Here is a 20,037-nt window from a genome sequence, read left to right as displayed (position 1 = left end):
TGGAAAATTGTATGTTCCTGACCAGTGGAGGAAGAGAGTGATGTCTGAAGTTCATTGCTCTGCATTGGCTGGTCATCCAGGTATTTTTGGTACTAGAGATTTGGTGAGTCGGTCTTTTTGGTGGCCCGCCTTGTCTCGTGATGTCAGGAGTTTTGTGCAGTCCTGTGGGACTTGCTCCCGGTCTAAACCTTGTTCTCGCTCTAGTGGGCTGCTGATGCCTTTGCCGGTGCCCAAGAGGCCATGGACCCATATTTCAATGGATTTTATCTCTGATATTCCTGTCTCTCAGAGAATGACTGTTATTTGGGTGATTTGTGATAGATTCTCTTAGATGGTCCATCTTGTACCACTCCCTAAGTTGCCATCTTCCTCAGAGTTGGTGCCCTTGTTTTTGCAACAGGTGGTTCGCTTGCACGGGATTCCTGAGAACATTGTATCTGACAGAGGAGTTCAGTTTATTTCTAGATTTTGGAGGACTTTCTGTTCCAAGCTGGGAATTCAGTTGTCTTTCTCCTCTGCGTTTCACCCTCAGACCAGTGGGCAGACGGAGAGAACAAACCAGACTTTGGAGTCGTATTTGAGATGTTTTATTTCTGCTGATCAGGATGATTGGGTTTCATTTTTGCCCTTGGCCGAATTTGCTTTAAATAATAGAGCTAGTTCTGCCACTTTGATGTCACCTTTTTTTTGTAACTTTGGGTTTCATCCTCGATTCTCTTCAGGACAGGTGGAATCTTCTGCCCGCCCAGGTGTTGACACTGTGGTGGAGAGAATGCACCAGATCTGGGTCCAAGTGGTGGATAGGTTGTCTCTCTCCCAGGAAAAGGCCCAGCGGTTTTCCAACCGTCATAGGACCATTGGTCCCCGGTTTAAGGTGGGTGATATGGTTTGGTTGTCATCAAAGAATATCTCTATGAAGGTGGTTTCTCCAAAGTATAAACCTAGATTTATTGGACCTTACAAGATTTTGGAGATTCTTAATCCTGTCTCTTTTCGATTGGCTCTTCCTGTTACATTTAAGATCCATAACGTGTTTCATAAGTCTCTGTTAAAGATGTTTGTTGAGCCAGTAGTTCATGTGGTGGCACCTCCTGACCCTGTATTGGTGGAAGGTAATGTGGAATATGAGGTTGAGAAGATACTGGATTCTCGCCTGGCTAGGCGGAGACTCCAGAATTTTGTTAAATGGAAGTGATTTTGAAGTCTAGCGACTTCAGGGCCTTTTTCCCTATCAGACGGTTGGGACATTTTTGGTAGGGTTTTTTGCGGATTGCAGCCAGCATCTTTTCTGTCCTTTCCTAGTTAGTTGGGCCCCATCATTTGCTCAACCTGTCTTTCTGTCTGTGTTTGTGTTTTCATCTGCTTTTCACCGACAATACATGTTGGGGGCTGTCTATTGCTTTGGGGTCTGCTCTGGGGCAGTTTAGATTTCCCCTTTCTTTCTTTAGGCTTATTTAGTTCTCCGGCTGTGAACGAGGGGTCTAGGGCACCGTAGGAACCCCCCACGGCTACTGTTAGTTGTGGTGAATAGGATCAGGGGTCTGCAATCCGATAGCTACCAACCTCTCCGGTTTTCTGGACTTAGCTTGTATTTTTGTTTTTTCCTCCTTCTGTGACTCATTCATAACAGACATGGTGGTGGAGTCGGCATACTCCTGTCCCCACAATGCACTTTCCAGGTCATTCCCCCAGTTCCATCACTCATATTCCCTTCTTTTGAGGTCCACACCATCAGGCTCTTCCATTTCCTCTCCCTCAGAGTAGCCGTCATATACTGGCCCCAAGGCTCACCCACCCTGCCTGGCTGCCGCACTTCATGTCCTCAGAACTACCAACTCTTATCCTGGAAGTCTTCAACATCCTCATTAACAGCCCTACTTCCACATCTGCATCCCAGCTTCTATCACTAACCACCTATCTAGGCCTCTCGCAGCTTTCAACCTCTGAGACACACAAGGACGGTAACACCCTTGATCTGGTCTTTGTCCGGCTCTGTTCAATCTCCCACCTAAATAACTCACCGCTTCCACTCTCTGACCACAACATTCTCTCCTTCACGCTCACAAATCCTCGCCCACCCCAGCTTACTCCTACCTACCACACAGTCAGAAATCTACAAGCCATTAACCCTCAGACACTTTCAGACTCCCTGCACTCATCACTGTCCCCAATCTCCTCTTTTTCCTGTCCTGATCTGGCTGTTCATCACTACAACAACACTCTCAGAAGCACCCTTGACCAAGTAGCTCCCCTCACCCTCAGCACCTCCAAGCACAGAGTAAAACAGTCCTGGCTCACATTTTAAACTCAACTTCTCCAGAGATGTTCTAGGAGTGCTGAACACCTATGGAGAAAAACCCGTACACCAGAAGACTTCATCCACTTCAAATTTATGTTAAGAACCTATAACGCTGCCCTTCACCTTGCCAAACAGACCTACTTCACCACCCTGATCTCACTAGCCAACAACCCCAAGAAACTTTTTGACACCTTTCACTCCCTCCTCAGGCCGAAAGCACAAGCCCCTATCACAGACATTTGTGCTGATGACCTGGCCTCCCACTTTACAGAAAAAATAGATAATATCCATCAGGAAATCTGCTCCCAACCACCAAGTGCTGTGACTCCCATCCCTTCCTGCATCTCTCCCCTGGCTCTCTTTCCACATTTGATCCCATCACAGAAATAGAAGTCTCCAGACTCCTTTCTTCCTCTCGTCCGACCACATGCACTACCGACCCTTTTCCCTCACATCTCCTCCAGTCTCTCTCCAGTCGTCACAACTCACCTAACTGCAATCTTTAATCTCTCCCTTTCCTCAGGCATTTTCCCATCTGCCTTCAAACACGCCATCGTTACTCTATTACTAAAGAAACCCGCTCTCGACCCATCCTGCACAAACAACTAAAGACCAGTCTCCAATCTCCCCTTCATCTCTAAACTTTTGGAGCGCCTAGTTTACTCCTGCCTTACCCGTTACCTCTCCACTCACTCCCTTCTAGACCCTTCAGAGTCCTGCTTCCGCCACCTACATTGACAGAAACTGCACTCATCAAAGTGACCAATGACCTTCTGACAGCAAAACGTAACAGTGATCACTCTCTGATCATTTTTCTCGACCTATCTGCAGCTTTCGACACTGTTGACCACCATCTCCTACTCTCTAGGCTCCAGTCACTAGGCATTAAGGACACTGCTCTCTACTGGTTCTCGTCCTATCTTTCTGACCGTTCCTTCAGTCTCTCCGCAGTCTCCAACATTATGTCCGCTCTCTAGCCGAAACTCAACCTCTCCAAAACTGAACTTCTTCTGCTCCCACCATCTACTGACCTCCGTAAATCTGACATTTCCCTCTCCGTGGGTGGCACCACAATAACACCCCGGCAGCAGTCGCGCTGTCTGGGTGTTATGTTTAACACCAATCTCTCCTTCACATCCCATATACAATCTCTTGCCCGCTCTTGCCACTTACAGTACACCTAAAGAACATCTCTAAAATCTGCCCTTTTCTCACCAGGAAACAACAAAAACCCTCACTGTAGCATTGATCCACTCCCGCCTGGACTACTGCAACGCTCTATTAATTGGCCTCCCTGTTACTCGATTATCCCCTCTCCAGTCCATACTTAATGCAGCAGCCAGAGTAATCTATCTGGCTAATCGGTACTCGGACGCGTCCGCTCTTCGCCAGTCCTTACATTGGCTGCCCATTCATTATAGGATCCAATTCAAAGTACTTGTTCTCACCCACAAAGCTCCCCACAGTGCAGCACCCCCCTACATCTCCTCCCTCATTTCTGTCTATCGGCCTAACCGACCAATGCGCTCTGCAAATGACTTTCGACTAACCTCTGTACTAATCCGTACCTCCCACTCCCGACTCTAAGACTTCTCCTGTGCTGCGCCAATCCTCTGGAATGCTGTATCCCAAGAAAATAGGACTATCCAAAATTTGCATAATTTCAGGTGCTCCCTCAAAACACATTTGTTCAGAGCGGCCTATCACGTTCACTAATCAAAGTCATTCTATGTGTAAGTGTGCATGTGTAGCCCATTCACTATCTCCATCCATCCCTCACTCCCTCAAGATGGCTGGACCATCATTGTAAATACACACCTGTGCTTTGTATCTTCCCCACCTCATTGTAGATTGTAAGCTCTCACGAGCAGGGTCGTCTTATTTTGCTTTAATTACTGTATTGTTAACGTTATTACTTATGAATTGTGTTTTGAAACTGTTAAACTGTAAAGCGCTGTGGAATATGTTGGCGCTATATAAAGATTATTATTATATAAAGAAATCAAAATCATATTAATAATGTAATTGATTAATATTGATATCTAATTATTACACGGGCATATGGAAGGAAAAAAGAAAAATTTAGATACTAAGACTTTTGCCTGTTTTAACATCAATAACATTAAAGGGGTGGTCCTAACATTTATTTAAATCATGAATGTGTGTATATTTAATGTCCTAATCTAATCTGATTTCTAATATATTTTAATAACGTCCCTGTCTTTCCCTCTCGATGTTATGTTTTATTTTTTCCTGCTTTGATGATGCTTTGTTTTAGAATTTATAGTGCATGCTGAAATACTCAAGAAAGTCATCATCGGGTCATTTCCACAGCCTCTGTCCCCACCCTTCCTGAAATAAAGCATCAGTGACATCTGCTTCAGCTGTCCCTGCTGTACTGAGCATGCGTTGGTTGTCAATTCTGACAGATTCTCAGTAGGATCTTGTTATTGTGCAATATTCTTTTTTATGCACAGTGACAGTGCACTCCCTCGCCAGCTCTGATGAGAAGTGACAAGCCGGCAAGAGAGCGCACTGTTAGTGTGCTTTGTAAGGAGAAGACCTTTTGAGCAGAAACCAGTCCAGCCCTTGAAAGTGAAGTCACTGATGACACTTTATTTCAGGATGGGGTGGGGTGGGGGGGCAGAGTCTGTGGAAATGACCCCTGATGATGACTTTCTTGAGTATTTCAGCATGCACTAAGGATTCTCAAAAAAGCATCATCAAATAGAAAGCAGGAAAAAATAAAACATAACATTTGGAGGGAATGACAGAGACTTTATTATTAAAATATATTAGAAAACAGATTAAATTATGACATGAAATAGACGGCTGCCGTGAATGTAGCCTCTGCCCTTTGATAACGTATCGTCAAAAAGCAGTAGGCAAAAAATAAAAACAAAGCAGGTAGAGTAGTGAGGGAACGGTAGCGGTTTTTTAATTAAAGTATATAGAAAAAATTATTAGATTATGGCATTAAATAGACAGACATTTAAGATTAAAATAAATGTTAGTTTTGGATTTAAGGAGATTGTTATTTATTCTGCTTGGTACTTACATTCCTATACTGTAAATGTTTTGGCTATTTGAAGCCCTGTAATATATCTGATTTATTTGCACTGCACCTTACTTTGTAACTCTGTGGTCTCAGCAATCAGTCCTTTGTGGGTGCCTGTTTTTTAATCTGTTTAATGAAATATGTTTTTAATAAAACAAACTATAAATCTTATATGATAATTATTGTATTATGACAGCGAAAACTGAAAATAGTAAAATGAAGGGATAAAACAGCAAACATAGCAAGAATAATGGCAGCTCAATGACCCAGTGTCCATTACTAAGTCTTCTCATCAGTGATGGAACGAGCAAGCAGTGGCCAAAGCTGTAGACAAAAGAAAATGAAAATTACTATTTTATATAAAAGTTAATGGTACACTAGTAGAAATATAAAAGATGACTTCCCGCTATGTACCTTCCCAGGACTGCTGATTTAGGGGTTCGGACAGATCCTAACTAGAGATGAGCAAATTTGTTCGGATTCGGTTCTGTATACGATCAGAATAGAATATTGTTTTTGCAATATTCGTTGAACACAACTAAACGTCATTAGAGTCAATGAGAGTAGAAATTACCGAATATGTTCAGAACCGATCATAAGACAAATAATCAACACGAAGTGTTCAAATATGGCCCTTATATTTCACAATCAGATTCGGGGCAAAATCCGAACAAATTCGCTCCTCTCAAATCCTAACAGATCTTACTAATGTCCTTCCAATATTCCCTACTAGAGATGAGCGACCTTACCTTTTTTAGGGTCGAGTCGGGTTTCATGAAACCCGACTTTCTCAAAAGTCGAGTCGAATGAAATCGGACGACTATAGTGAAAAGTCGGCGGTCCGACTGAAACTCAAAACCCAATGCAAGTCAATCGGGAAGCAAAGTCGGCAGGGAGTGGAGGACAGTAAACACACCTACAGTGCCCATTTCAATGCCAACAATATCAATTCTTATTACTTAAAGGGAAGGTGCCGCAATTTTATATAATTTGCAAAAAAATAGTAAGTTACAAAACATGTTGTTTCAGCAAATGTTGTACTAACCAGGATTTATGGTTTGTTTGTAATAATGTTTTCATGTAGCCACTGGGCGCTGACATCTTGATTTGCAGATCTGTGGAGGACTCATACAGTCTGCAAATATGGCCGTCCCTGCACATAGGAAACTGCGGTCGGCTTCCGACCGCACATTGCAGCCTCAGTAGCAGAGAACTGGGCACGCCCCTGTGGGCTGCACCATTCACTGCTGTAGTTGTGGCTGGGCGCCATTTTACTGTAGCCCAGTGCTATCTGCTGAGCTCCACTTACCCTCTATCACAGGACCACTTGTGGCATAACGGGTCCTGTGTTGTGAGGAGAGGCTGTAGATATGGAGAAGGTGGTCAGCAGAGGAGAGAAGCGCTCACTGGAGCCGGAGGATGGAGAGTGGTGAGTGCGGGTGACTTTCATCTATGCTCCTCTGTACTGCTTACTCCAGGCTCAGCCCTGTGCTTCCTGCTCCAGCGTCCTCCTGCTCTGTCTCCGCCTCCTCACACACAGCCCCAGTGATCTCCGGTAATCTGACACCTTTGCTTTTATGGCTGTCTGAGGAGGATAGTGACTTATACAGCCCATAGTCTTGTGTATAATTGGGGGGGGCTGGAAGTTTCACCAGTGTGGGCATATCTGTAATACTGTCTGCTGAGCCGTGTATCTAATCCTCTCCTGTGTGATACTGCCTGCTGAGCCGTGCATCTAATCCTCTTCTGTGTGATACTGCCTGCTGAGCCGTGCAACTAATCCTCTTCTGTGTGATACTGCCTGCTGAGCCGTGTATCTAATCCTCTCCTGTGTGATACTGCCTGCTGAGCCGTGCAACTAATCCTCTTCTATGTGATACTGCCTGCTGAGCCGTGTATCTAATCCTCTCCTGTGTGATACTGCCTGCTGAGCCGTGTATCTAACCCTATCCTGTGTGATACTGCCTGCTGAGCCGTGTATCTAACCCTATCCTGTGTGATACTGCCTGCTGAGCCGTGTATCTAATCCTCTCCTGTGTAATACTGACTGCTGAGCCGTGTATGTAATCCTATCCTGTGTGATACTGACTGCTGAGTCGTGTATCTAATCCTATCCTGTGTGATACTGTATTCTGAGCCGGGTATCTAATCCTCTCCTGTGTGATACTTTCTGCTGAGCCGTGTATCTAATCCTCTCCTGTGTGATACTGTCTGCTGAGCCGTGTATCTAATCCTCTCCTGTGTGATACTGTCTGCTGAGCTGTGTATCTAATCCTATCCTGTGTGATACTGTATTCTGAGCCGGGTATCTAATCCTCTCCTGTGTGATACTGACTGCTGAGCGGTGTATCTAATCCTATCCTGTGTGATACTGTATTCTGAGCCGGGTATCTAATCCTCTCCTGTGTGATACTTTCTGCTGAGCCATGTATCTAATCTTCTCCTGTGTGATAATGTCTGCTGAGCCGTGTATTTAATCCTCTCCTGTGTGATACTGTCGGCTGATCTGTGTATCTAATCCTATCCTGTGTGATACTGTATTCTGAGCCGGGTATCTAATCCTCTCCTGTGTGATACTTTCTGCTGAGCCGTGTATCTAATCCTCTCCTGTGTGATACTGACTGCTGAGCCGTGTATCTAATCCTCTCCTGTGTGATACTGCCTGCTGAGCCGTGCATCTAATCCTCTTCTGTGTGATACTGCCTGCTGAGCCGTGCATCTAATCCTCTTGTGTGATACTGCCTGCTGAGCCGTGTATCTAATCCTCTCCTGTGTGATACTGCCTGCTGAGCCGTGTATCTAATCCTATCCTGTGTGATACTGTATTCTGAGCCGTGTATCTAATCCTCTCCTGTGTGATGCTGCCTGCTGAGCCGTGTATCTAATCCTATCCCGTGTGATACTGCTCTCCTGAAATACTCTGTGCTGCTGTCACTCTGCTCCCAGAATCCTTGCTGCCTGCCATCCTCGGTGACCGAAGACCCCATTCCTCTCCTCAGATCCCGTCCTGGCAATGTGTGAAACCGAGGGGACAGGGGCCTGATGTATGGTGGAAGGAGCAGGGCGACAGCAGCACAGAGTATTTCAGGAGAGCAGTGTGCTGGTCTGTGGGGGGCACCCTGTTCGGTGCCAGGGATTGTACAAAGAGCGCTGTGTTTTATTCACATGGATGGACCGTCTGCTTGTCTGCTCCACAGAAATCCAGGAAACATGTCTGCTGATTGATGGCCTGTTCTGATCCAGACTTTACATGCAAAGACAGTCAGTAACTTTGCAAGCCCCATCAAAATGGCTGCTCACTGTGTCTATAGATGTCATAGGTTTTTGTGCCAGATTTCAGTAGCTGCTCCCCCTAGTGTTAACAAGTGGAAATGCCAAACTTTTTAAAATTATTTTTCATATTTTGCAAAATTAAAAACAAACGATAATATTTTTTAAGAAAATGTAAACATTAATTCTTTACATTTTTTCAATTGCTGAAAAAATTTTTTTTGGATGGCACCTTCCCTTTAAGCTTGTCAACCTTAATTTACTTTATAATAATAGTTATGCATTGAAAACTGGGGGTTATTTGGCTAAAGTTGTGGGGGGGGTAGGGCTGGCTCCAGGTTGTTGTGTGCCCCGGGCCAAAGAGTGTCAGTGCGCCCCTTTAACACAAACTACAATTCATGATGCTCCGATACGGCACAGAAATATAGGTATAGTACAATGAAAAATACTTCACTTCTTACATGACATGACTGATATATCTATTTTAAATTCTACAATAGCTCAAAAAAAGGACAGTATATTACTCCATACAGTATTATGGCCACCACATGGTGTGCCATACAGAATAATGAGCCCCATATATTTCTCCATACAGAATTATTGGTCCCATATAATGTTCTATACAGTATACAGTTGTGGCCAAAAGTATTGACACCCCTGCAATTTTGTCAGATAATACTCAGTTTCTTCCTGAAAATGATTGCAAACACAATTTCTTTGGTATTATTATCTTCATTTAATTTGTCTTAAATGAAAAAACACAAAAAGAATTGTCCTAAAGCCAAATTGGATATAATTCCACACCAAACATAAAAAAGAGGGTGGACAAAAGTATTGGCACTGTTCGAAAAATCATGTGATGCTTCTCTAATTTGTGTAATTAACAGCACCTGTAACTTACCTGTGGCACCTAACAGGTGTTGGCAATAACTAAATCACACTTGCAGCCAGTTGACATGGATTAAAGTTGACTCAACCTCTGTCCTGTGTCCTTGTGTGTACCACATTGAGCACGGAGAAAAGAAAGAAGACCAAAGAACTGTCTGAGGACTTGAGAAACCAAATTGTGAGGAAGCATGAGCTATCTCAAGGCTACAAGTCCATCTCCAAAGATCTGAATGTTCCTGTGTCTACCGTGCGCAGTGTCATCAAGAAGTTTAAAGCCCATGGCACTGTGGCTAACCTCCCTAGATGTGGCCGGAAAAGAAAAATTGACAAGAGATTTCAAAGCAAGATTGTGTGGATGTTGGATAAAGAACCTCGACTTACATCCAAACAAGTTCAAGCTGCCCTGCAGTCTGAGAGTACAACAGTGTCAACCCGTACTATCCGTCGGCATCTGAATGAAAAGGGACTGTATGGTAGGAGACCCAGGAAGACCCCACTTCTTACCCCGAGGCATAAAAAAGCCAGGCTGGAGTTTGCCGAAACTTACCTGAAAAAGCCTAAAACGTTTTGGAAGAATGTTCTCTGGTCAGATGAGACAAAAGTAGAGCTTTTTGGGCAAAGGCATCAACATAGAGTTTACAGGAGAAAAAATGAGGCATTCAAAGAAAAGAACACGGTCCCTACAGTCATACATGGCGGAGGTTCCCTGATGTTTTGGGGTTGCTTTGCTGCCTCTGGCACTGGACTGCTTGACCGTGTACATGGCATTATGAAGTCTGAAGACTACCGACAAATTTTGCAGCATAATGTAGGGCCCAGTGTGAGAAAGCTGGGTCTCCCTCAGAGGTCATGGGTTTTCCAGCAGGACAATGACCCAAAACACACTTCAAAAAGCACTAGAAAATGGTTTGAGAGAAAGCAGTGGAGACTTCTAAGTGGCCAGCAATGAGTCCAGACCTGAATCCCATAGAACACCTGTGGAGAGATCTAAAAATGGCAGTTTGGAGAAGGCACCCTTCTAATATCAGGGACCTGGAGCAGTTTGCCAAAGAAGAATGGTCTAAAATTCCAGCAGAGCATTGTAAGAAACGCATTGATGGTTACCGGAAGCGGTTGGTCGCAGTTATTTTGGCTAAAGGTTGTGCAACCAAGTATTAGGCTGAGGGTGACAATACTTTTGTCTGGCCCATTTTTGGAGTTTTGTGTGAAATGATCAATGTTTTGCTTTTTGCTTCATTCTCTTTTGTGTTTTTTCATTTAAGACAAATTAAATGAAGATAATACCAAAGAATTTGTGTTTGCAATCATTTTCAGGAAGAAACTGAGTATTATCTGACAAAATTGCAGGGGTGTCAATGCTTTTGGCCACAACTGTATGATGGGCTCCACATAATGCTACAGTATATGATGGTCTCCATGGATGATGCTCCAGTGTGTTATGGGCCCAAATAATGCTCCATATATAATGGGCCCCATTTCTAATGCTCCAGTGTATAATGGGCCCCATAGATGCTGCTCCAGTGTCTGATCTGCCCCATTTGGAGTGCTCCAGTGTATGATGGGCCTCATGGATGATGTTCCAATGTATGATGAGACCAAATAATGCTCCATATATAATGGGCCCCATTTCTAATGCTCCAGTATATAATGGGCCCCATAGATGCTGCTCCAGTGTCTGATCTGCCCCATTTAGAATGCTCCAGTATATGATGGGCCCCATGGATGATGCTCCAGTGTCTTATGGGCCCAAATAATGCTCCATATATAATGAGCCCCATTTCTAATGCTCCAGTGTATAATGGGCCCCGTAAATGCTGCTCCAGTGTCTGATGTCCCCCATTTGGAATGCTCCAGTATATGATGGGCCTCATGGATGATGCTCCAGTGTATGATGGGCCCAAATAATGCTCCATATATAATGTGCCCCATTTAGAATGAACCCAGGCTTGGTATGTGAAAAGAGCTCCATGGAGTAATCTGAAGTGTGGGCTGCCGCATCCTTCACTTTTGGTGTGGGTGAAGGACCCAAGGAAAGGGGTTACTCCTGACCAGAAGCCTGCACTGACGACTCAGTGCTTGCATTTTTTGAAACTTCAGAAGAGGCGATAGAGCTGGAGACTGTTTTAGCAATGTAAGGCAAAACCAGTTCCTGATGCTCCGGCTTTAAAAGCAGTTTACTTATTCCCAGAAAAGGGAGCCTTTACAGGCCTTCCGGAGCCAGATCATGATGCAGGCTCAACACCTCCTGCCTTAGCTGCTATTGTGCTTTTGGCACTACCAGCAGATGCACCACCACCACCATCAGTACCATCTGGCCCCCCAAGCCCAGGTCCGCGGCCTCTTCCACCATACTTACTAATTTTTGTGAAAATGTACCTAAAATACCAGCAGATATATGGTACTGTGTCAGAAGCGTACAGCTCTATACAGTCTAGGGATAATTGTAAATCTCCGTATATATTTCATGAGTCATACACAGACGCTCACAGGCTCAGTATGGATTACAGAATAATATAAAAAGTTGAAAAAGGGTACAGTATCACCAGATACAAGGTATATATAGTATAGTTTAAACATTCTGAATCTCCGTATACATTTCAGGAGGCAGACACAAACACTCTCAGGCCCAGTATGGATTAGACAAGAATATAAAAAGCAGTAAATGGGTAATGTATCACAAGCTGTACACAGTGTGGGTGTAATCTTAAATCTCAAACTGTATTTCTGGAGTAACAGACAGACGTTCACAGGCTCATTATGGATTACACCAGAATCAAAATAGAAAAAAAGGGTACTGTATCAGAAGCGTAGAGCTGTATACAGTGCTGGGCAAATTTGAAATCTCGGTATATATTTCCGGAGTCACCCTCAGACGCTCACTCAGTCTGGATTTGACCATAATACAAAATGTTGAAAAAAAATGTTGAAAAAAAAGGTACTGGATAACAAGATAGCAAGTATATATATTATAGGGTACAATTTTTAAATCTCCGTATAGATATTCCCGTAGTCACCTTGAGACGCTCACTCAGTATGTATTTGGCCGTAATACTAAATGTCAAACAAAGGTACTGTATAACAAGATAGAAGCTGTATATAGTATAGGGTAAAATTTTTATCTCCGTATATATAGAAGGGGGAAACCACACACGCTCACTCAGGATGGATTATACCATAATAAAAAATTTTGAACAAAGGTACTGTATCAGCAGATACCTGGTGTATCCAGTCTAGGGGTAATTGTAAATTTCCGTTTATATTTCCGGAGTCAGACACTCACAGGCTCAGTATGGATTACACCAGAATATAAAAAATAGAAACGGAAATGTATTTGAAGCGTACACCAGTATACATTGTTGAGTGTTATGAATGGGTCACCGAGGAGGAAAACAAGACCAAGCCAAGTCACAGAAAAACCAGAGAGGTTGGTAACTATGCAGATTGCAGACCCTGATCCTGACCACACAACTAACAGTAGCCGTGGAGCGTACCTACGATGATTCTAGACACCTCGTCACAGCCGGAGGACTAAATAAGCCTAAAGCAAGAAAAGGGGAAATCTAAACTGCCCCAGAGCAGACCCCACACGTATTGACGGTAAGACAAGATGAAAGCACAAACACAGCAGGTAGGAAAATAGGCTGAGCAAACAATGGGGCCCACACTAGCTAGAAAGGACAGGAAAGGAAAGACACTGTCTGCAATCACGCCAAAAAACCCTGGAAAAATGTCCAACACTTCTGATAGCAAAAAAACCCTGAAGTCACTAGACTTCTCCCACTATATCAGCACTCTGGCATATTCTGAGAACAGAGCAAAAAGAGGCCAATCTAATAAGGGACAAAAAGCAAACTGGCACATACAGTGACATAAGAATGGAAATTCAGCACAGCCCCAGCCGGGGCTGGCTGACCACACAAAAAACTGAATAGACCAAACCAAATCAAATGTGAACAGTAGCAGAGAGCACTTAGCTTGAGAAGGCAGGAACTGAACTGGAAACTAAGACCTCAGGTGGCAGGAAAAAATCACCAGCATGGGAATAGGGAGTCGGCTGTCTTAAATCCAGTCTGAGACTCCAGATGTCCAATCCTCATCCTCATTATCAGGTGACAGGTCTCTGTTAATTAGATCAGCTTCATTACCTCCTGCCACCACCAGAGGGAGCCCGGAAAGATAACTCACAACTCCTCTGTCAGCACAACCAGCTCCCTCACCAGAAACCAGAGGCAGACCAGAAAATGAGTTCACAACAGTATCCTCCCCTTGATGAGGGGTCACCGAACCCTCATCCATGCCACCAGGCCGATCAGGATGGGTCTGGGGAAAAGCAAAACCAATCTATTGGCATGAATGTCAGAGGCAGAGACCCAAAAATGATGCTCCTGGCCATAACCCTTCCATTTGACCAAATACTGCAGTCTCCGTCTAGCCAAACGAGAATCCAATATTTTCTCTACCTCATATTCCACATTGCCTTTAACCAATACATGGTCAGGAGGTGCCGCCATAGGAACTACTGGCTCAACAAACCTCTTCAACAGAGATTTGTGAAATACGTTATGGATCTTAAACGTAACTGGAAGAGCCAATCGAAAAGAAACAGGATTAAGAATCTCCAAAATCACTAGCATGGGAATAGGGAGTCGGCTGTCTTAAATCCAGTCTGAGACTCCAGATGTCGAATCCTCATCCTCATTATCAGGTGGCAGGTCTCTGTTAATTAGATCAGCTTCATTACCTCCTGCCACCACCAGAGGGAGCCCAGAAAGGGAACTCACAACTCCTCTGTCAGCACACCCAGCTCCCTCACCAGAAACCAGAGGCAGACCAGAAAATGAGTTCACAACAGTTGGGGTACTTTTAAATCTTCGTATATATTTCAGTCTCAGTAAGCCAGTCCAGACTCTACGCTACTGGAAACTAGATGGATACAAGTACAGAAGTAAAGTCGAGTGTTTGCAGAAATTTGGGAATTACTGATCACTGGAAAACCTCCCGGTAGACTTCACAGAGGCGATGCTGACCCTCAATTACTTTGTCTGTGGAGAAAGCGGAAAAAAGGATTGCTGTATCGCAGTAGCGTGGATCCCATCACCGTTACTCGTCTCCATCAAATTGTGATCACAGGGAGAGATGTAGACATGGTCCTCACTGCCTATCATGATGTGTCTGGTCACTTTGGAGTTCAAAAGACAGAAGCCACAGGCTGTAGGTGATTCTATTGGATTGGCATGAGAGGAGACATTGAAAAATCGTGGCAGGAATGTCACACGTCTGTGACTGGGAAAACTGTGAAAGCTGATCATAAAGCACCACTGTATCCGATTGTGAGTTGACGTCCATTACAAATGGTAGCCATTGATCATCTGATCATCATTCGACCTTTTCTTACTTTTGACTCTGCAAAAACTCTTACTGTTTCTCTTATTCATTCTCATCTCGACTATTGTAACTCCCTTCTAATCGGTCTCCCTCTTACCAAACTCTCCCCCCTCCAATCTGTCTTGAATGCAGCTGCCAGGATCATATTCCTCACCAATCGTTACACCGATACCTCTACCTTGTGCCAGTCATTACACTGACTACCCATCCACTCCAGAATCCAGTACAAACTTATTACCCTCACCCACAAAGCCCTCCATGGCTCAGCACCACCCTACATCTCCTTCCTTGTTTCAGTATACCATCCTACCCGCGCCCTCCGTTCTGCTGATGACCTGAGATTAGCATCCCCAATAATCAGAACCTCCCACTCTCATCTTCAAGACTATACACATGCTGCGCCAATTATTTGGAATGCACTTCCCAGGTCAATACGATTAGTCCCCAACCCCCACAATTTTAAGCGTGTCCTGAAAACGCATTTATTCAGACTGGCCTATCGTCTCAACATATTAACCTAATCTATCCCTGTGTGGCACAGCCAAAAGTATTACCATAACCAGGTTCCCCGCATCATGTTCCCACATGCTTTATGCATCCATTAGCCCTCTGCATCTGTACTGTTACACACTTAACATTATGGCTAGTCCATACAATCAGGGCAACTGTTACCACCCACCTTTCGTGTCTCCCCTTTTTTTCCCTCATAGATTGTAAGCTTGCGAGCAGGGCCCTCATTCCTCTTGGCATCTGTTATGATCTATGTGATTATTGTTATGCTGTAATGTATATTGTCTGTACAAGTCCCCTCTGAAATGTAAAGTGCTGCGGAATAAGTCAGCGCTATAGAAATAAAATTTATTATTATTATTATTATTATCTGAAGGTAGAGGCCAGCAGGACAGGCCATAGCTACTTAACCATCATCGATCAGTTCACCAAATTTGTAGTGGCTGTCCCTGTGAAGGATTTAACTGCCCAGACTACACAGTGGTGGAGCAGGGAGAGGTAAGTATTGCAACTTGCAAGTGCTGTGGCCATGAGCAAGCAGGGGGGCCCACTCATGGGCGACAGTACTGGCACAGGGCCCATCATAGTACGCCGGTGTGTCTGACAGCGAGTGGGCCCCTTCACCGTCAGAGACACTGTATTGTACTATGAGGGGCCCTGTGCCAGTGCCGTCGGCCAAGAGTGGGCCCACCCACCTGTTCAGAGCAACGGCACGTGCCCGGGTGCCCCAGGTGGTGAACCCAGCCCTTGGGGGGGCAGCCTAGTTTGGGAGGTTTAAAAAATGGCATATGTTGATGTGTAGGCTGTACATTCAACAGCTGCAAATGGAGGAATTTGACAAGTCCGAGGAAGAGGAGGACAAAAGCGAGTCAAATTTCTGGCAACCTATGTGTCATCAGGGGAAGGTGGGACAAAATCCTTTGAAACCCATGCATGGTTCATTTTAATGAAGGTTAGATTATCAACATTTTGGGTTGACAGACGGGTCCTTTTTTCTGTCAGGATTGATCCAGCAGCACTGAAGACTCTTTCAGATAGCACACTAGCAGCAGGGCAAGCGAGCTCCTGTAAGGCATATTGTGCCAATTCAGGCCAGGTGTCCAGTTTACAGGCCCAGTAGTCAAAGGGGAATGACCTGTGAGGGAGAACATTGATATAGGAGGAGAAGTAGTTTGTAACCATAGTTCACAACTGCTGTCTCCTGTCACTTGCAATCGATGCAGTATTTCCAGTCGTGTGAGCGGTACTTGAGAAATCAGTCCACAACATGGTCATGAAACCCCTGTCTCCAACGCCACTTCAGCTGTGTGCACCACGAACACCTCTTCCATTTTGCCCACTTCAGCTTGTGGGAGAACCAGCACCGCTGCTGTGTGTTGGGAATGCCTCAAACAAATGGTTCACCAGAGTTGCTTGTTTGTTAGCCAATATAGCTCTACGTTCTCCTGTGGCATGATGTTGTGTAATTTGCCTTTATAGCGTGGATCGAGGATGCTGGCCAACCAGTAGTCGTCATCCTTCATCATTTTGGCAATGTGGGGGTCCCTTTTTAGGATCCGCAAGGCATAATCACACATGTGGGCCAATGTTCCAGGTGTCAATGAGGCACTGGCAGTGGTGGGTGGAGGAGCACTTTCTGGCAAATCCACATCCCTCCTGTCACGCACAAACCCTGTACCTGACCTTACCACGCCAACATTTTCTCTTGCCCCCAGAGAAGCATCCTCCTCCCCAAAATAATCATCCCCCTCATCCTCCTCCTCCTCTTCCTCTTCCTCCACCTCGTCCAGGACAGTTCCCTGACCAGATAATGGCTGACTGTCATCAAGGCTTCCCTGCTCCTCCTCCTGTTCCTCCTCCACTGCAGACGCCTGATCCTTAATGTGCGTCAAACCTTGCATGAGCAGACGCATAAGTGGGATGCTCATGCTTATGATGGCGTTGTCTGCGCTTATCAGCCATGTGCAATCCTCAAAACACTGAAGGACTTTACAGAGGTCTTTCAGCTTTGACCACTGCACACCCGACAACTCCATGTCTGCCCTCAAACTGCCTGCCCGTGTATCCTCCGAAAAATGCATTACAGTCTGCCTCTGTTCGCACAGCCTCTCAACCATGTGCAGGGTGGAGTTCCACCTTGTTGCAACGTCTATGATTAGGCGGTGCTTGGGGAGGTGGAGCAACCGCTGCAGCTTCTGCATACGACTGGAGTGTACGGGCGAGCGACAGATGTGCGAGCACAGTCTTCGCACCTTTTGGAGCAGGGCTGTTAACTCTGGATAATTATTTAGGAAGCACTGCACCACCAGGTTCAAAGTGTGAGCCAGGCAAGGTATGTGTTATGAATGGGTCACCGAGGAGGAAAAAAAAACAAGCTAAGTCTCAGAAAACCAGAGATGTTGGTAACTATGCAGATTGCAGATCCCTGATCTTAACCACACAACTAGCAGCAGTCGTGGAGCGTACCTATGATGGTCCTAGACGCCTCGTCACAACCGGAGAGCTACATAAGCCTAAAGCAGGAAAAGAGGAAAACTAACTGCCCCAGAGCAGACCCCAAAGGAAAGACAGCCCACCACATGTATTGACGGTGAAACAAGATGAAAACACAAACAAAGGCAGGAAAATAGGCTGAGCAAACGATGGGGCCCGACTAACTAGAAAGGACAGGAAAGGAAAGCCACTGTCTGCAATCTGCCAAAAAACCCTACCAAAATAATGTCCAACACGTCAGATAGTAAAATTAACCCTGAAGTCACTAGACTTCTCCCACTATATCAGCACTCTGAAATATTCTGAAACAGAGCAAAAAGAGGCCAATCTAATAAGGGACAAAAAGGCAAATTGGCAAATACAGTTAAATAGGAGTGGAAGTTCAGCATAGCCCCAGCAGGGGCAGGCTGACCGCACAAGAAACTGAATTGACCAACAAGCGCAAGTGTGAACATTAGCAAAAAACAAACTTAACTTGAGAAGACTGGAAGAGAACTGAAGTCCAAGACCTGAGAAGCAGACTGAATCACCAGCACCAGGATAGGGCGTCAGCTGTCTTATATCCAGTCTGATACTCCAGAGATTCAATCGTTATCCTCCTCATCAGGTGGCAGATCACTACCACTTAAACCAACCTCACTACCTCCTGTCACCACCAGAGGGAGAACGGAAGGAGAGCTCTCAACTGGTGGAGCAGAAAATGAGCTTATAACAGTATGTGTGTGAGATTTTCAAGGGCTATGGCTGCCACAAAATTCCAGCCGTTATCACTGACTACCTTGTCTGGCTCAAAATGTAGACTGCCCAGCCATGACTCAGTTTGTCGCTGCAAGTAGTCTGCCAGTACCTCCGCGGTGTGTCTGTTGTCGCCCAAAGACATCATCTTTAAAATAGCCTGCTGCTGCTTACGACTAGCTGTTCAATAGTGGGACACCTCGTGTGCAACACTGGCAGCTGCAGATGGAGTGCTCATGCGACTGCGCTCTGTCGATGAGCTTTTGCTTCTGGAGGAGGAGGAGGGTCGAACGCCTACAACCAACTGTTTCCTATGCCGTGGGCTAGGCAGCACTGTTCCATCGCTGCTGTCCCCTATGGAGCCTGCATCCACCACATTAACCCAGTGCGTAGTGATGGACACGTAGCGGCCCTGGCCATGCCTACTGGACCATGCATCTGTTGTGAGGTGCACCTTTCGACTCACTGATTGTTTGAGTTCATCGAGAATGCGGTCTTCACATGCAGATGGAGGGCAGGGATGGCTTTTCGAGAAAAGAAGTTCCAACTGGGTAGGTCATAGCGTGGGACAGCGTAAGCTTCGCTTTCAACCAAACGGAAGGGCATCATCTCTAATGAGATCAGTTTGGCAATGTAGGTGTTCAAAGCCAGTGTACATGGATGAGAGGATGAGTACTTTCTTGTCCTACTCAGAGTGTCTGCTAGGGTGAGCTGGACTTGAGAGCTGCATATGGGGGAAATAGCGGTGGACCGGACGGACTGAGAGGGGGTTGGTGATGGCCTAGATTCAGTGTTTCGTTGCAAAACCATTGTGATTCCCTGACTGCTTTGGCCTTGCGACGACACCTCAACATTTCTTGCTGGTGGTGTGCTTACCGGTGGCGGTGGTCTTACAGTGGGGGAAGCGATGGAGCGTTGCTGGCTACCTTCAGTCGGAGCAGGTGCACATGTGGTACTTGAGGTTTTGTAGTCTGTCCACGCTTGCAAGTGCATGGTGGTTAAATGTCTAAGCATGCAACTGGTATTCAAATTTCTGAGATTTTTTCCTCGGCTAAAGATCCTTCCACACTTCTTACAGATAACCTTTGCCTCATCAGTAGGATTTTGGACAAAGAAGTGCCACACTGCACTCTTTCTACTATGGTATAAATTTTCAGGGCTTGCACGCTGTGCTAATTTGACCGTGTGGCCAAGCTGTCCTGCACCTCTTTTGGTTTTTGTTCCACGTTTTTGGACAGCTACGGGCCTGCCAGATAACCACTGCTGAGATGTCAATGCCTGCTGCGGATCCTTCTTTTCATCTGAGCTATTGCCAGCGGCACCCTCTTCCCCCAATGGATGCCAATCCGGGTCAACAACTGGGTCATCCATCACCTCCTCTTCAATTTCATCAGCACCT

At 45.3% G+C, this 20,037-nt stretch overlaps 1 protein-coding gene across 1 annotated transcript in view; it reads right to left on the bottom strand.

Annotated features, from left to right (window-relative positions):
• Positions 1-5,525: 5,525 nt before the first annotated feature.
• Positions 5,526-20,037, bottom strand: part of LOC141091152 (saxiphilin-like) — a 149,583-nt gene continuing 135,071 nt past the window's right edge. The window contains exon 20 of the mRNA XM_073576550.1: positions 5,526-5,681. Within this exon, the coding sequence (XP_073432651.1) occupies positions 5,650-5,681 (32 nt within the window). The 3' untranslated portion in view covers positions 5,526-5,649. The remainder of the gene's footprint in view (positions 5,682-20,037) is intronic.

This window comes from Dendrobates tinctorius, unplaced genomic scaffold (genome assembly GCF_039654945.1).
Source record: "Dendrobates tinctorius isolate UK_male_01 unplaced genomic scaffold, ASM3965494v1 ptg000049l, whole genome shotgun sequence".
Classification (NCBI taxonomy): Eukaryota; Metazoa; Chordata; class Amphibia; order Anura; family Dendrobatidae; genus Dendrobates; species Dendrobates tinctorius.
Note: the sequence above shows the minus strand (reverse complement) of the source record. Positions and strands in the feature narration are given on the sequence as shown.